Source organism: Poecilia reticulata, chromosome 12 (genome assembly GCF_904066995.2).
Source record: "Poecilia reticulata chromosome 12, P_reticulata-male-v2, whole genome shotgun sequence".
Classification (NCBI taxonomy): Eukaryota; Metazoa; Chordata; class Actinopteri; order Cyprinodontiformes; family Poeciliidae; genus Poecilia; species Poecilia reticulata.
The window spans coordinates 16,054,563-16,073,219 of NC_088841.1; the positions used below are offsets into that span (position 1 = coordinate 16,054,563).

At 36.7% G+C, this 18,657-nt stretch overlaps 1 protein-coding gene across 1 annotated transcript; it reads right to left on the reverse strand.

The window, feature by feature from the left end:
* Positions 1–2,769: 2,769 nt before the first annotated feature.
* anxa4 (annexin A4) lies at positions 2,770–15,048 on the reverse strand. The gene is made up of 13 exons (XM_008424148.3): positions 14,890–15,048; positions 13,739–13,789; positions 12,459–12,546; positions 10,418–10,512; positions 9,542–9,655; positions 9,282–9,372; positions 8,904–8,983; positions 5,991–6,047; positions 5,805–5,898; positions 5,489–5,584; positions 4,351–4,409; positions 3,214–3,336; positions 2,770–2,977 (listed from the first exon to the last, which is right to left on the reverse strand). Exons 2-13 carry the CDS (start codon positions 13,745–13,747, stop codon positions 2,921–2,923), a joined length of 963 nt encoding a protein of 320 aa, XP_008422370.1. The 5' UTR covers positions 13,748–13,789; positions 14,890–15,048; the 3' UTR covers positions 2,770–2,920.
* Positions 15,049–18,657: the final 3,609 nt, after the last annotated feature.

Genomic DNA, 18,657 nt, shown 5'->3' on the forward strand with positions numbered 1-18,657 from the left:
GTTATTTTTCTCCTAAGACTCTATGCTCATTTTGTGCAATTTTGCCTTGATTAAATCTGGCACATTGTTGGGGTTTTATTGCGCCTCGAGTTCTGACAGGGCAAGAAGGTATAATTACTTTTTTTTTTTTTTTCAAAAATAATGTGTTTCATGCCATATATTTTGAAATTACACAATTGTCTGCACCATTTGCTTTGGTCCCTGCTCCTCTCAGTTTGCTGCTGATTGCATTTTGAATAGATCAGAAACAGCATTGCCTGAGTTTTTAACTGTTTGCAGCATATTCTCCACATGCTTAGTTCACCTGGAACAGACGGGAGCCTAGATTTCTTCCATGCATTCTTGAATTAAACAGCCATGTCCTCTTGCTGTTTTCTTCTGGTCTCCTTGCGTCATTCACATGCTCTTTTATCCGTTGGATGGGCCTTTCTTTTATATTTTCTTTGGGTTGTGTGATTGTCAGAGTAAAGAAAGCATCATCTGGCTCCCATCAAATGTACATTCTCTGCAAGTATAAGAGGGAATGCAAAAGTTTTTATTGTTGTCCTGAAACAAGTGAAACTGATTTTAGGAATGAAATGGCATTTTAAAAATGAGCTGTTTTCTCCAGCTGTAGTAAATCACCCCTTCATCCCTTAAAATCAGATCTTCTATTAACATTTGATTTCCTGGAGCCAACAAGCAATTGGCAGTGCCTTTCTACATGGCTTGCAAACTATTTTTCTTAAAGATCTTTTTTTTTAATGGAATTTTATGTTATAAATCATTCCAAATGTTTGAATGGAAGGAAAGTGTAGCTTTCTTTATTTTTCATCGTATGAATTTGCAAGTACCCAGTTTTTACTCTGTTACTTCTAAATGTAAAACAGTCTTTAAAGGTCACTTAAGTTTGTAGAGTCAATCTGTGTGAGCGTCATTATGAAGACAGCATTGGATTAAAGTTTGAAGATTAAAGTTTAAACACTATTCCTACCTTTGAACATCTCAACACCTTCAAACCCCTCAACACATTTCAGTTAACCATCTGAAATAAAGTTGCATCTCCGCAGACCAACAATGCTGCCCAAGGAGAGTATTTATCAGAGAAACCATTCTGTCCTTTGTGACTCCAGAGGAGCTGCAGGGCGACGCAAATCATGTGAGAGAAACTTTTTCAAAGGAAAAGGTAGTCATGCACTTAGCAAACCTACCCTTTTAAGTGACAGTGGCAAGAAGAGACTGTTGACCAAAAGTCAGAATACATCCAGGTCAAAGGTTACCTCAAGAGAATATGTGGAAAAACAAAGCACTTTAATTTTTAAAGAGAACATATTTAATTTAAAAAAAGCCAACTTCTAGCTCTAAAGGTTTTGATGCCCAATTTCATCAATTGCGTATTTTAAATCTGTCCAAATCGCTGCAATTTCAAAAATCATAGACGACTTGAACGTCTCGCACTGTGCCTGCTTATTATGTCTTCTTGGTGACACCTGTCACGTTAGACAACGGAACAGGACAGAATTCATTATTTGTTGCCGACACAGAATTGCATCATGCCAATCAATCAGAGGTGCATATCCAACATTAATTGGGCTGCAGCTACTTACGGATGTTGAAGTTTTGATTATTAGAGGAGGTGAAACACTGCATCATTTTCCCAGAAATCTTCTGACACGACTATTTATTTATCTGCTGTTGGTTGATTTTAAAGTTATAACAGCACGCAACAATCTAAATACAAATAAACGCCAACTGTGTAAGATATATTGCCCACACGCAATGTTATAAAGAGACTCATTCTGGCAGGAAATTGGGTCTTTATTTACCATTTAAGTATAAAATTTGTTGCGTTAAGATATTACGCAACAGATGAGTGATAGACATTACTCAGTTGAATAACTTTCTCTCTTAAGTTTTTCAGAGTTCATCTTTTGCAGTAAACGAGACATTTCCTTTGATTCAGAAAACACATGCACGGTTCCTTCTCCATGTTTGAAAATACTTTTGGCACAGCATGAAGAAGATTGCCACGATAAACGTCAGAAACCTTGCGCAGTAACTGTTCACCACTGAGATTATCTTCCGTCTTGCATCTTGACAACGCAGCCTTTCAGGGAGTCTCGTCAAATTGGAAGCGACTAAATGAGGTCTTCAGCAGATAGTCACAGAGGGCGGCATCACCCCAAGTGAAAGACATGAATGGAGGCAGCTCTTCAGACGTCTAATTTCGTGAACAACGGATCTGATGAGGTCTTAAACGATGCAGTTTTTCCAGAAACACATCTGAATGATTGGATATTCTCCTGCTCATTACGAAAAGGCAATGAGAACATATTAACTTTACCATTTACGAAAAGGTTCAGGTTCAAACGATGCCATCAGATTGTCCCGCACTGCAAAGAACTCCGCAGCCAAACATTTATAAGAGTTAGTTTGGTTCCCCCTGGTGGTCTCTCTGAGTATAAGCACTGCATTAAAGTGAGTTATAACTTTTTCCTTTCAGCTACACCTCTTTATCGCATCCTCTTGATTAGAACGCACTTTATTGCCTTCCTAATATAGTGACAACCTGTTAATGTAATTAAGTGCAGTGAAACAGGGCTGACTCAACAAAGGGCCATTGTGACCAATTAAGCAAATGGATTTTACTGACTGGACAGAAGAAGAGTGAGAGCAGCAAAGTCATTAAGCATTCAACTTATCTGTTGGAAATGTTTATGAGGCATCTGTGTTTCTTTAATGTCATTAATTACCTCCGGACACGTAATGAATTACAAAGAGACAGAGGTGTAAAGGTTCACTGATCTTTGGTTTAATTGGTATCTGAAACAGTGATACAAGGCACCATGTTAATTAGCAAAATGAGAAATGCAGAAAAGAAGACAACATAAAAAAACATGAAGTGGTCTGAAGAAAAGGGGCTGAATGTCGCTGGACGTTTCTATTCGCCTCCACACAGCTCCAGCAGGATTTTACGGTAGTCGCCTGATGTGTCTCCCTAAAAGTGAGGATTTAAGTTATTACAAATGATCTAAAAATTATTTCTTTGTTACTTTTATGCAGATGAGAAAACAAAACAAAAAGGCAGCTTGCGTGGGAGAAATGAACAATAAATCTTCCGCAAATTAAAAGGCTCGCATTAAATAAAGCTGGAATTGCAATTATCATAATTAGATCATGGCTGATGGATTGCAAATCTTGAGCTGACCACAGCTTGTCCCCGCCGCCCCTCACCTTGATGAAGGAGTGTAGAGTCTTTCCATACATCTTCTGGAACTGACTCTTAATGTCCAACATGTCAATTTCAGCCCTGGCGACCATTATTCTGATGAGGACGCTGTCTGTGGTGCCCAGACCCTTGATGAGAAAGACAGAAACTACATCTGGGTTGTGTTCACAAAAAAAAAAAAAAAAAAAAAAGATTTGCAAGCAGAATTCACATTATGTAAAACTGATGAAAACTTTAGGCACACATTTTTGTAACTTGTACTTTTATTTTAATAAATTAATTTCTTTTCAAGTCTGGTATGCAGCCCCCCCTGAGCCACAATCTTATGTCAGATTGGATGGAGAGCAACTGGGGGAAATTTTTATAAATTGCTGCAGATTATTAACTGGATATAGGTTTGAATTTTTTCCCCAGCAAATAAATAAGCTTTGATTTAAACCATTCCAGTGGAGCCGGGGCTGCATGTTCAGTGTCTTTCCATTCATTGGTAAGTTTTCTTCCACGACTTTCATTTCTAACCAGTTTCCCTGACTCTGCTGCAGAAAGGCATTCTTACAGTATGATGCCAGCACAATCAATGTTCCCCAATAGGATGGTGTTTCCACTGCAATGTTCAGGATTAGGGTTTCACCAGACAGTGTTTTTCTCTTGAATGAAACATTACATTTTGGTCTCATCTAACCAGGACTCCCTCTCCTGTCTTTATAGGTTATAAGAAACTGTAAACAGAACATAACTCTGGTTTAATATTCTCCACAGCATCACGTTCGTTTCTTAATATTCTCTCATAACCCTCTGAGAACAGCTATATTTACACCGAGATTAAACTATATTCACACATTGATTACATTTCACTATAATATCTCCTCTCAAGGCAATTGCTTATCCTGGATTTTCTTTAGGTAAATTAAAGTTAAGGGAGTCTGAAAACAACTGAAAGCCAAGCTTTTCAGATTTCTATTTATTAAAAAAAAAAAAAAAAAAAGAAAAGAAAACCATGTGTTGATTTTTTTCTATTTTCCAATTATGGACTAATTTATGTGTCACGTAAACTCCTACAGGTCTTATCACGTGGATGTAACATGACAAATGTAAAATAGCTTAAGCAATATGAACACTTTTGAAAGATACTGTATAATTACCTTCATTGACTTGTATAGCCGTTCAGCAAAAAATGCTGGTTTACTCTTAATGCATTTCACTGCAATCAGAAAAAAAAGTAAATTTTAGTGTTTATCACACAAACATGTCAAACTACAACTGCAAAACATCAAAGGCAAACATCACTAATAATTCTGTGTAAATTAAAGTGACATGTTTTTAAATTGATATTGCTGATTGAAGAAAAAAACAACATAGCTTCATCTTTCTTTTTTTAAAGCATTCCTGACAGCCTCCAACTCTCAGTATTCGAGACTCGTAAAGGTTTGTTGCTCTAAGAAAGACTGCAGGAGAATTAAAAACCCTTTTCAGGTTTAAAGTTAACCTTCATCAGCTTAAATTGGAGAGGAAAATTCACATTTTGTGGTGTCCAAGGTGAGCAACGTACGAAACATATGTGCATATGTGATCTTCATTTTATGAGATTAAAAACAGCATCTACACAGGAAATTCCCAAGAGCTCAGATGAAATTCTTAAAACCATATAATTTTTAAAACCTTACCCTACAAGCTAAAAAAAATTTAAAAAATCCTAAAGTGATTGGAATTCATTTCATCTTCAGATGAGGAAGTGAGAAAACTTGCTCTCATAATCTGACGAACCAAAATGTGAAATGTTTTATGGAAATCGTGCAGCTTTTGGGAAGATTCACTGAGCTCATTACGGACGCACAGATGAAAGCCAGCATATGTAGAAGGGTTCATTAGTGTGAAGGCATCATGAAGTCTGAATGATGTTTAAATAGGTGTTACAGTAAAACCTGTTATCTCCACAGGAGTCACTTCATAAAGAATGCACTCATTTTCAATCTGAATATGCCTTCTGATGAGACTCTGTTAGATTAAATGGACCGTTTGAAAATGACATCTCTTATGCAGGCACTAATCATACTTTTCTTTAAGTCCACATTTCTTTCTGATGTAATATTACCATCTAAAATGATGTGCATTCGTTCTGTTAACTAGTTAACGGAAATAAAAGCATGGAAACATGAGTCTGTCTGCAACTAATCTGCAGTATATAATGTGTTTCCCTTACGCAAGCAGAATTATACTGAAATAAACTAATGTAGCAGTGAATATATGCAAGTGTGATGGAACGTGAGTGAAGAACCTGACCTATGGCAAGAAAGACGTCCTCCAAGGAGCCAGACATCTCACTCTTGATGCTAGCCTCGATGTCTTTCCCAGAAATCTTCTGATATTCCTGAAACACTGGAGCAGAAAACAATATGACGAGGGTTTATGGAGTGGGATGCTAATCATTATGAGCTGTTTAGACACCGATTTATGGATTAAGAGAAATTATTACACTTTATGTTTGCTCATAAACCTGCCACAAGAGGTCAGTAAAACCTTCACAAGCTTTTTCTAATGCCAGTTTTGTTATATAATAAAAAATAAATAATTGCAGCTCTTATTTTGGCAGGAATACCTCTCAGCAGATGGTTTCTGTTCCTAACGCACAGCACTGTGAGGAATTTCACCTCATCTGTGCCCCAACGAGCCTCTCCAGCCTCATAGATGTCCTATAAACCCAGAAGTAAAAAAAAAGGAATTTATATGGGATTTAAATAATAAGTATTGTATTGAGAGTTTTATTTAATATGAAGACATTAACCTTTGCATCTTGAACAGCCAGGGCGTCGTCCACTTTATCGCTTTCATCTCGTCCAGCCTGCAATCCAAAAAAATCCATACAAAATAAGCAAATACAGATAATCAATGTTTTTCTTTCTGCCGTAAAACCTTGGTAAGAAAGATGCTAATCAATGTTTTTTTTAAAAAAACAAACAAACTTGCAAATAAAAATATAAGTTCCCTCAGTTTTGTTTACATAATCAAGTGAATGCCTAAATAAATTGTTTTAAAACAACTTGCAGTTGCTGCTCCGTCATTAAATGAAGAGTGACTGAAACGACAATATTAATGTAAAATATTTTCTTGTTCTTTAACTTAATTACTAGCACCTCTGAGAAAAACAATGCAGAAATATCATTAAAATATATCATTTTTTTGTTGCATTAATATAATCTCACAATGAAAAACACTGCTAAACGCTCTTAGTTTTTACCCTTCCTAGGAAAGAAGGGTAAAAAGCTCAGATTTCTGACTTCTGAACTTTTCCATTTCAATATTCCTTTGGGTTTTTGTTTATTGAGATATAAATAGGATCAGAAATCATTTACACTCTTATTCCCTATAGCCATTAATTAAAAAGGCAAAAGATATAGATACGTACAGTGGGGCAAAAAAGTATTTAGTCAGCCACCAATTGTGCAAGTTCTCCTACTTAAAAAGATGAGAGAGGCCTGTAATTTTCATCATAGATGTACCTCAACTATGAGAGACAAAGGGAGAAAAAAAAATCCAGAAAATCACATTTTCTGATTTTTAAATAATTTATTTGCAAAATATGGTGGAAAATAAGTATTTGGTCAATAACAAAAGTTCATCTCAATACTTTGCTATATACCCTTTGTTGGCAATGACAGAGATCAAACGTTTTCTGTAAGTCTTCACAAGGTTTTCACACACTGTTGCTGGTATTTTGGCCCATTCCTCCATGCAGATCTTCTCTAGAGCTGTGATGTTCTGGGGCTGTCGCTGGACAACATGGACTTTCAACTCCCTCCACAGATTTTCTATGGGGTTGACATCTGGAGACTGGCTAGGCCACTCCAGGACCTTGAAATGCTTCTTACGAAGCCACTCCTTCGTTACCCAGGTGGTGTGTTTGGGATCATCGTCCTGCTGAAAGACCCAGCCACGTTTCACCTTCAATGCCCTTGTTGATGGAAGGAGGTTTTCACTCAAAATGTGATGATACATGGCCCCATTCTTTCTTTCCTTTACACGGATTAGTCGTCCTGGTCCCTTGGCAGAAAAACAGCCCTAAAGCATGATGTTTCCACCCCCATGCTTCACAGTAGGCATGGTGTTCTTTGGATGCAACTCAGCATTCATTCTCCTCCAAACACGACGAGTAGAGTTTTGACCAAAAAGTTCTACTTTGGTTTCATCTGACCATATGGTATTCTCCCAGTCATCTTCTGGATCATCCAAATGCTCTCTAGAAAACTTGAGACGGGCCTTGACATGTACTGGCTTAAGCAGGGGGACATGTCTGGCACTGCAGGTTTGAGTCCCTGGCGGCGTAGTGTGTTACTGATGGTAGCCTTTGTTACTTTGGTCCCAGCTCTCTGCAGGTCATTCACTAGGTTCCCCCGTGTGGTTCTGGATTTTTGCTCACCGTTCTTGTGATCATTTTGACCCCACGGGGTGAGATCTTGCGTGGAGCCCCAGATCGAGGGAGATTATCAGTGGTCTTGTATGTGTTCCATTTTCTAATAATTGATCCCACAGTTGATTTCTTTACGCCAAGCTGTTTACCTATTGCAGATTCAGTCTTCCCAGCTAGGTGCAGGTTTATAATTTTATTTCGGGTGTCCTTTGACAGCTCTCTAGTTTTGGCCATGGTGGAGTTTAGAGTGTGACTGTTTGAGGTTGTGGACAGGTGTGTTTTATACTGATAACGAGTTCAAATAGGTGCCATTAATACAGGTAACAAGTGGAGGACAGAGGAGCCTCCACTTGGAACTGTAACAAACACGGCTGTATCAAAAGCCAAATTCATCTTTTGACCTCATAGTAAGGAGAGAAAAGTTTTCAAAGCGAGATTGGTCTCTCAGGTTCTACAAGTCTTACAGAAGAAGTTACACGGCTGTTAGAGCCTGAAATCTTGCTTGTTTGTAGCTGACCAAATACTTATTTTCCACCATATATTGCCAATAAATTCTTTAAAAATCAGAAAATGTGATTTTCTGGATTTTTTTTTCTCCTTTTGTCTCACAGTTGAGGTATATATCTATGATGAAAATTACAGGCCTCTCTCATCTTTTTAAGTGGGAGAACTTGCACAATTGGTGGCTGACTAAATACTTTTTTGCCCCACTGTATATGCAAATATGTGGCAGAATTTATGATTATTTTGTTAGAATATGAAGGATAATACAAAAACTTTCCTGTCATGTTTGGAATCTGGTTATTTATTATAAAGCAGTTGTGCTAGGTTTCATACCTTTTGTTGTCCCCTTCAACAGCAATGACAGTTTGATGTCTTTTCAAAGATTTGTGGATTCATATATACAATTTTAATGCCATTCATTTCAATTTAAAACAAGAAGATGTGTGCTAATGCTCACCAGAAAGGAAATGTTTGCAAGAAAATAGTTGCATAGATATGCAAACATTTGTGGTTGACGTTATAATTTAAAATGTCGAAACAACTGGAACTGTAACAAACACGGCTGTATCAAAAGCCAAATTCATCTTTTGACCTCATAGTAAGGAGAGAAAAGTTTTCAAAGCAAGATTGGTCTCTCAGGTTCTACAAGTCTCCATAACAACCATTTATTTTAAGACTTTTTGACACCTCTTTATCAGGGTTGCCAGTAATTATGAAGAATGTTTCATAACACCACAGATTAAGTGAATATTATTGGAGCAAACCAGGAGGTTGATGTTTGCTTACCGTGAGCAAAGAGACCAAAACCCTTTTAAACATCCCAGAGGTGTCCCCAGACACGGCGTCCTCCAGGGTCTTCCCATATTCTACAGTAAAAAAAAAAAAAGAACAAGTTATGTAAATGATTATCTACAGTTTTATTTTTGAACCAGCCATTAAAACATGTTATATTTAATTCCATATGGTGAGATGGACACCAAATACATAAAGGCAAAGGTGAAAACAATGAGCTCCCAGACAGACGGCATGAATAATTTACAGCTTCCACTGCTTTCTGATAATGGGCCTTTAGAGGCCGCTGTGCAATATCATATGTCATATATAGGCTCAGGAAACGACAGAAATACAGTAACTTAATGCAAGAATGAGGAGTGACACTGTTACCTCTCTTATAGACCTCGTTGATGGTTTTAATTTCATTATTGCTTCTTGAAGCCAAAATATCAATGAGGCAAGCCTCCTCTGTTCCAGCTCCCTGTGATACAACATACAAAATATCAACCAATGGCTCCTGTAATTTTGTATTCATTATTTATACTCATCATACTTTGAAGCAAAGTGCTGAAAAGGTGCCTAAAAAGTGTGGATACAACATATGACCATAAAATCATCACAAAAATGTTAATCAAGTGAGTAATTCTGACCTTCATTGCATTTTTCAGCTCATAGGCATCGTAGACGGGCGCCAACATCAGCAGACCCAGAACAACGCTCTGGAAGTTCCCGCTCAGCTCTGACGACAGATCATCAGCCAGCTCCTAACGGGACGAACAAAGGGAATAATATTGAGTCATTTTCCAGTTCTATCATAAATTCATTAAGATTATGATTTATCTTCTAGAGACCAGACGACCATCATCACTGAGCTCCCCCACTAGAGGGTGTGGTTTTTGGAAACATTTTGTGAACAGTGCAGCCGTTTCGCACAGCTGACCACATGTGGGTGTCTCCAGCATGACTCACTCTTTCTGCTGCGCTCAGTCTTTGCTTTTCCTGCAGTTCCCTCAATGAATGCTCAGAAAACTTTATTCAACCTCTTACTGGACACCATGTGAAGAGATCGTCTTTATCTCACTGTGTCAACCCCAAAACTTCCCCCTCGGTTAATATATTGATCCTCATTAATAACGAAACAGAGAAGCAGACAGCTGGCAGCATTCCTTGTTTGGTTTTAGTGAATGTTTATTACAGGAGGGAGCGTTCCCCTTTCCGGCCGACTACAGGGCTCCCTCTGTCCAAGGCTGTGTTTATAGATGGTCATTTCCAAATTATTTCTGCTTTCTGGTCAGTGATTAACTTGGACTTTATCTATCCCTGTACCACACCTAAACAGAACATGATAAGAGCACACACTGAAACAATAGATACAGCACATCTGCACTGTTTGCTGTAGGGTTCATTTAGGGTGCTGTTCATCATTTTGAGGTCGTCAAGCTGTCGCATCTCCATCTGCTTAAAATAATGTTTGTTCAAGATAATAATTCTGCTTTCCCTCAGACGAAGATTGTGTTTGCTCTCACCTTCCCCACAGTTTGTTTGTAGGCCTCCTTGATGCGCTGTCTCTGAGCAATCGTACGGTGCGCCAGGACGTTGATGATGGCCGCCTCATCCGTCCCTGAAAGCCACATCAGAGCACAGTACACCTTGTGAACAACTACTTAGACCCTTTCAGAGTTTTTCTGTTTTTTTGTCACACTATATATTACACATCAAACATTTTTTTTAATTAGATAACCTGAGTAAATGCCAAGTGCTGGGTTATTTTTCTGATTACTTCATTTGTAATGGGAATAAATGTATCAAAACGTATCTGGCCCTATATGAAAAAGTTATTCTTTCTAAATCTAAATATTGCTTTCACAATAACTGTTTATCTGCCTTTTAACTCACGGTGGAAACATTTTTGGCCCGCTCTTCTTTGCGGAATTATGTTAATTCAGCCACACTGGAGGGTTTTCAAGAAAGAGAGGCAAATCAGACCTAAATCCAGACTTTGAATAACTTTAATTTTCTATTTTTGAGCCAATAAGAGGTGGAAATGCTGGTTTTGAATTTGGATCATTGATCTACTGAATAACTTGTGCAGGTAAGCATATGGTCAAACTTATGGTCGGACATTTTCCTTTGGGATTTTCTCAGAGAATTGAATTAATGGTTTTATTAATAATGAAAAGTCGTTCAGCTGCTGAAGCAACAAAGGAAGCCCAGATCTTCCCATCACCATTGACATATTTTACTGTCAGTACGATGTGCTTTTCCTGAGATGGACACCTTTCAAAATGTTCTGCTTCTGTCTTGTCAACTTGTAGGACATATTCCCAAAAGGTTTTAGGATTTATTGATATGCTTATTGGCACATTTGAAAATGCCCTTTTGGTTGTTTTTGGTCAACGGTGGTAAGAGATTGGGACATTTTTCCAAACCTCTTATATACTGTTAAATATATAACGCTGACATTAACTACAGGAAATAAGGCCTTCAGTGATTTACACATAGTTTATGATTCATTTGTGACCGTGTGGATGAGTCATCGATGAACTATTTGGATAATGTTGGTAGGCCAGCCTCTTCTGGGAAAGTTTAGACTGTTCCATTTTCTCTTGAGCTTTTATTTTCTGGACTGATGAAAGTTTATGACTTCATTTCTCATCTGTTGGTACAAGTTGTGCTTCTTTTGGAGATCTACTTCGTGTTGTCAGACAGGTCCTGCTTATATAAGTTCTTGATTATACAAGTCTGGATAGAGAAACGGACCCTCCAAAACGTGGTTAATCCCGGTTAATTTATGATTTAGCAAGGGAACAATTATATTTTCACATAAGTGAAGTTGGTTTTGATAACTATTTTTCCCCTAGTAAAGAAAACCATTTGAAATCTGCAATTCACATTTACTCTTCCTTTTTTTGGTCAGATAATAAAATTAGTTTCGTGATTTGAAGCATTTACATGTTAATTTTCAAAAAAAGGAAAAAGATTAAATCTGTAGGGGCACAAAAACTTTTTCATAAAACTTTATTCGAAACTCTACTTTTTAAAAAAGTGTCAAAAGGAAATCCCTCCAACAGCCGTGTAGATAATCCTGACACACAGCTGCTTGTTTGGGTTACCATAGAAACCTTTTGTTAGCAAAAAGCAGAAAACTGGAGTCAGGAGAATCTGATTAGCCTAGTAAACTCCTAACATCATCCACATTCCTTTTCAGAAATCTGATGCAGAGCAAAAGCTGGTATGAAGGTTTGTCACGCAATTCTGACTATCAATTCAGTCCACTGCAACCTACAATGAGATCAGATTACTACTGCAATTTGCATGCTGAGCAAAGTCAATGGTTTATTTTGTCTCCATAGTGTAGAATAAAGCAAAAACAACTGGATAAAGTGGGAAAAAAAATTTTCAGAGTCTAAAATCAACAGCTGTGATTACAAAACAAGTGCTCAGCAACACTAAAATTTCGTCTAGAGCTTGGGAGGAGCAGACTTTTTTTTCTTTCCATGGAGTCCTCCATGAAACCAGATAGGAAAGGATGGATCATGAATGAAAGTGTTGCTGTGGGCCACTAACCAGCTCCCTTCATGGCTCCTCTCAGCTTCTGGGCATCGGCTGCAGCATCAAAACCAGCCGCCTCAGTCACAGTTCCACGGTTTCCAATCTGCTCATAAATTACACATTTACAACCGGTTAACAATGCTAACAAATTAAAGTAAACAAAGAGTTTAAAGTTTATCTACATGTAATAAATTCTAAAATACACTCATTTTTATAGTTGCTTAAATACATCATAGATGCATGTAAGCATATTCCAACTACTGACAGTTTTTACTTTGTATTTTTTGTTTCTTTTTCACGTGTGACTGCCATTTTTACTGATTCTGATTTGCTGCTAAGGACTATAAAGACAACAGAAAAAAGTTTGTGGTGCGGGCGTCAAAGTAGACGGTGCTGTGTGACGCATATTTCGAACAAAAATAGGTATAGCCTTTAATTGATCCACTTTATAAATACAAAAACAATTATCGGATATATTTTATTTTTGACCAGCTGATCAGCAATCAGCTGGTCAAAGAGAATTGAAAGATTACAGCCACTTGGTGCATCTCTGGCACTATTTCTAGTATCAGAAATAGTGTCAAATTTTTAGATTTCCAGTTCACTTGTAAATTAAATATTTCCTTTAGGATTTGATAGATTTTATTTATCAAATGTTTCCCATAAAGAATTGCTGAGATAAATGCCCGGTTTGCTGCAGATCTTTAATGTAATGGTGAAAAGACACATCCTAATTCAGAGCACACATATCGTTACCCAACCATTCATGAAATGAGGATTACGTTTGGAGGAAACTAAGACAGGCATTGAAATTCAAGAACACTGTTCCAACTCTTAAAAATGGTGGAGGCAGCATCATGCAGGGGGATTATTTTTTGGGGAGAAGTACAGGATTATTTCTGAATTCTTCAACTTTGAACTAAGTTATGTGTTAGGAAATCGTGACCACGCAACAAAATCAGTTTTCAAAATTAAGATCAGTACCATCTCTTTCTATTCGTGTCTCAAGACAGGAAGAGACTAAAGTTTCACTTGACATCTTTAGCAGTTTAAATTGTCGCAACTTCTGTACAATGATAAACATAACCACAGTATTTGCCACATTTTAGGCTGATCTCCATTTTAAACTCAGAGACATAAATGTATTCATTCTACAAGCTGCAGAAATAATAGTATAACACAACTAACTTTAGAGATTAGGTCTAATGTTTAGACCTTATGATCTTGCAAATACATGCAAATACTATTGGTGGTTACTAGTCTTAGGGAAAGCAGCTTACAAAGAACACACTTACTGCTGCCATTTTTTTTGAATGATGGTGTATCTGGTCTGGAGGTCTGGAGAGCTGAAATAAAAAAAAATACAAATAAATAAAAATAAGAAGCACACAGCACATGAAAGAAACTATAACAAAGTAAGAGCAAACAATCCAAGGAGGAAATAAGATGGTGCCAGGTTTGAAGGCTTCCCTTGTTAACCTTTGATAAATATTTAATTTGGTTTATTATCTACACAAGGGTTTCCATCACACTCATAGGCCATGAGCTCTCGTTTCCCATCTCAGTGCTGGTGTTGCACAATCCCACAAAGTGTCTGTTTGTATGGACACACCTGTAATTACTCCGTTAAGAAGAGACATAATGGGAAGTCATTCCCATTACATATTTTAAAATTTAATATGAAATTAAACTGTAGCACTACAATTCATCAGTCTGATGTGTGTAAACGAACCACAATCTGTGATTAAAAGCTTATTGTACAAAAAGAATGATCAGACTATATTGTAATATTTTATGGAGACATTTACATGACAGACACTGTGGTCAGCATTCAGGAAGCAGCCACACAGAGTGGTTTGTTGTGAAAATATTCTGCATGTGATCACAAGACATTTTTACACTCAGCATGTGTCAACTGCAAGTCGTGACGAAGTTTACTCTGCATCTGGAACATAATAGACAATTATCCTGCAGGAAAACCTTCAGATCAAGTTGTGTATTCAAATTCATGCAAACATACATGGTAAATGTAGCTTAGCGAAAACACAAAACTTACATTTCCGTTTCAACCTATCACGTGAATGTCTATAGCGTCGGTTCTTGGAAACCTATTATAAACTGGACTGTCAGGACTTAACGACAGTATATGAAGAAATTGAACAATAGTGACACGTAGAACAATCGAGCGGAACTGAACAACAAAGTTATGACTGCAGTTGAAATCTATTCATAATCGCAGCAACTGTGTAATAATGTATCATCTTTTGTAGAGCCTATAAACTGTAAACTTTAATACAAAACGGTACCGAAAGTACACGAGGAAGAAGACAACGATAACTTGGCATTGACGTCCCTGGGCACACCCTGCACAGGGAAAAGCGGTTGCCTGAAGAAAACTTACAAAGTTACAAAGCGGAACCCGAAGAACTCTTGAGTTTCGTCTCACCTGGTCTAAGAGTGCTTTCTTCCTGAAGCCCAACAAGAAGGTAGAGCGACAACAGCAGCACACGTAGCTTTTAACTACAGCTCTGTTCACGGACCACCCACTTCAAACACTATTTACGCGTGTACGCCATAGCTCGCGCGCATTCATCCAATTGTGTTTGATTCCCGTGACTCCAGGGGGCGCTGTTGCGTTCCAAATAGCCTCAACCAGTTATTTTGTCCTTCAAAAAACACAAACTTCGATGGATTTTGATGGAATTTCATGGTGATATGTAGCAACTAGGTATAAATACTTAAGTAACTCTTTTAAAAAATATATATATTATGATAAAATTCCACTCTTAGGAGCAAAAATTTTGGACACAACGCAGTTACTCGAGTAACTTCCCCCAATAAAGAATAACCTTTTTTCAAACAAAAATGCAAAGTCTTGCTTCTGCCTGAATTTGTTATTTGTAATTATCTTATTTAATCATCTAAGTCTTTGAAATAGTTTTCACATAACTTGTTTTAGTCCAATTACATTATTTTTAAATATTAAACTAGAAGAACTCCATCAATATCTCATTGGATTCCTTTTGCTGACCCAACAATATGTACAGAAATATAATCTTTAAGACTTTTCTGTTTCACTTTTACTCACTACTCAAAATTATTACATTTTAGCTTTTTAGCTGCATACTTTCTTATTTTAGTTGCCCATGATTTCTTAGGGTTTTTCCAGAAGTCCTCCCCACTGGACAGGTTCTTCGGTCTTTTCTGGCTCATTTTGAGGTTGCTAAAGTAGCAAGAGGAGCAAAGCAGCTTCACTAATGTGTCTGGCAGATAATAGAGCATGGCAAATAACATTTTAATAATTTTCAGCTAATGATTGACAAACAGGTCACATATTTTGATAAATAATAGAATACTATTAAAAATCTTTGATAAAAAGAATTTATTGGACACATTTTTTTTTTAAGTTGCATTTTTTTTCCTCCACCTTCCACCAGCTTTCTGAGTCCCACCTGTCGCCCCCTGGTGGCCACGGACATCTTTCCAAGCTTTTTGCAGTTTTTTTGTTTTTGTCCGAGATTGCTGTGCTTAGTTGCAACAATCTTCTCATTTTAATACTGCAAAATAAATATTCCTTTATTTTCAAGGTTTTTTACACCTCTTTACAAGAGTTTCCGATAAAAGGGGTCGGTCCAGCAATTATTTTTGACCGGGAACAAAGCTTATATTTCCAACTAAATAATTAAATTTATTGTGAACATTTGAATAAAATTAGCTTCAGTATAATATTCCTGTGATTTTGTTTGTACTGATAGCACTAAGAGTTTTTTTAGAGGGATTACTGCACAGATGATAAAGACAACATGAACATAACACTGAAGAGTTCACACCACTGGAGCTACAGACAAGGGGTAAAACATGTGGGGGGAAGTTAAACAAAGAACGTCCCCCAAAATAGAAAAAAGACAAAGATAAAATAAGAAACCACAAAACATTTTTGCAATGCCATAAAGCTGTCATTCAGCTGTTGGAAAATGGGATTTATGCCCAGTTTCCTCACTCTAAATGTTGCAATGTCTTTGCCAAGACTTCCATTTCCCAATACACCCCTCCTTTATTGTCATACTCACTTATAGGTTGCTAAGAATGAAAGCTCGAAAGCGCTCCATGGTATATAAATGTAATAAGGATGTACATTACACCAGATAAAAATCGATTACACTAAGCCAAGAATGAGACTCAATAGTTCCCAAATGTGACCTGGCAGCAATCTGACCAACATGAGACTCAAAGCAAGCATTACATGACACAAAATGTCTTTAAAATGACACCGAATAGATTTAATGAGGTGTACAATGACCAAAATAAGACCAACCAGCATATAAAATATGTAACGAGAGCAGCTATGACACAGATGTAACGGTTAGTTTGGGATGTGAAGCCTGTTAACTGTAAAGTTAAAGGTGAGCTAATTCCTGTTCCATTTCACATTGTGAAACGTAAAAATGTTCTCAATATTTTTCCAATTGTCATGTTTAAACACAAAAAAAAACTTATTTTGGGGGGATTTTAGACTGACAAAACATAGTAAACAGTAAAAAAAAAAGTATGGTTCAGAATTTTTCTGAATTTAATTCTGAAGTTGTAGCGTGGATTTGTAGTCCTCTTCCTGAGTCAATGGCACGCAGAAATACCTTTCTGCAAGTTTCTTAAAGGTTTCAGAACTTGCAGAGTTCTGAAACTCTGCAAGTTTCAGAAAGTACTGAAACTTTCTGAAACTTTCTGCAAGTTTCAGGAAGGTATTTCTGAAAACTTGCAGCTGATAAGGTTGCACATCTGCAATTCAGTTCAAGTAAAATAAATATGTCATTACTCTAAAAGGGATATTAAAAGTTATTGTAATATTATACAATGTTTCTAAAGTTGCTGTAGATGCTGATGACTGGGCAGGAAGAATCTCTTGTGGCGGTCTGTTTTACAACGCATCTGAAGAAGCCTCTGACTCTGTTGTTGCATAACAGTTTCATAAAAAGCATGCTCAGGGTTGTTTGTAATTTTCTTAATTTTTATAAAGAGTCCATTATTGCACACTAATCTCCACAGATTCAGCAGTACCAGAACAGAAAGGTCAGATTTGCTTAGTGCTCTCTTTATTGCCCAGTTGACAGATTTATGCATCCAAACTGTGGCTTTGTAAATCTTCTTCACAAGTTTACAATCAGCCTCTTGGCTACTTATCTGAACAAAGCTCTATTTATCTGGTTTTTCAACTTAGATGGAAAACCATTTACTGGTAAATTTAGAGTTGTGCCACACTCTTTCTTGTTTTGCATGATGGGTTGAAAAGTGATTTTTTTATTTTTTTGCAAGGTATGGCATACCTTGCAAAACAGGTATGTTTGCCATACCTTGCAAACATACCTTGCAAGGTATGCAAGATTTACATACCTTACAAGGTAAATCTTGCAAGATTTTCATAGCTTGCAAGATTTGCATACCTTGCATATGGTGTTGCATATGGTGTGCAAGATACTATCTGAACAGAGATAGTATTGAAACAGCTGAGAGTTTCACAGATGAAAGCATAGTAGTTATGATTACAAGAGAATAGTCTGTATTGTCATCGTATAAATTGGACTCCAAAATTGGTCAGCATCTTTCTCAATGACAGACAAATTAAATAAATAAATAGTCAGCAAAGTATGAAGAATATGCAACTACTACAATATTTTTACTCAAATACAAGTGGAAATGTATTTTGCACAAAAGCTCTATTGTGTACTGACTAACTGATCAGAATATTTGACTTAATATCTAAAAATGTTTTGACATTTTCCCAAATCTAATGTTTTGATATAAAAGATATTAAACTAATAACAAGCATGCAGGCTAATGTATATTTATGTTAGAATGTTTAATGTCTCTTTTAGATCTACAAAATGGTAAAACAGGCTAAGAAAATTTAAAGAAAAATAAACAAAACATTAGGACTGCAAAGCTTAAAGAATAATTATTACTTAAATGTAAAATGTCGGTTTGTGTCTGGGGCATTTTTGTGTTTTTTTTTTTTTTTACAAAAACATGTTTCTTTATTCAGTGAAGATACACACACTGGGTAGTTTATCCAGAAATAAGAGTAACAATACTGCACATTCAAGAAAAATTCATAGTAAAACTACTCCTTAAAGTATGCCCTTTTCCCCCGAAAAAGTTACTTAAGTAAATTTAGTTACTACCTACCACCCCTGATAGTAAGTAATAGTAAAATAAAGAA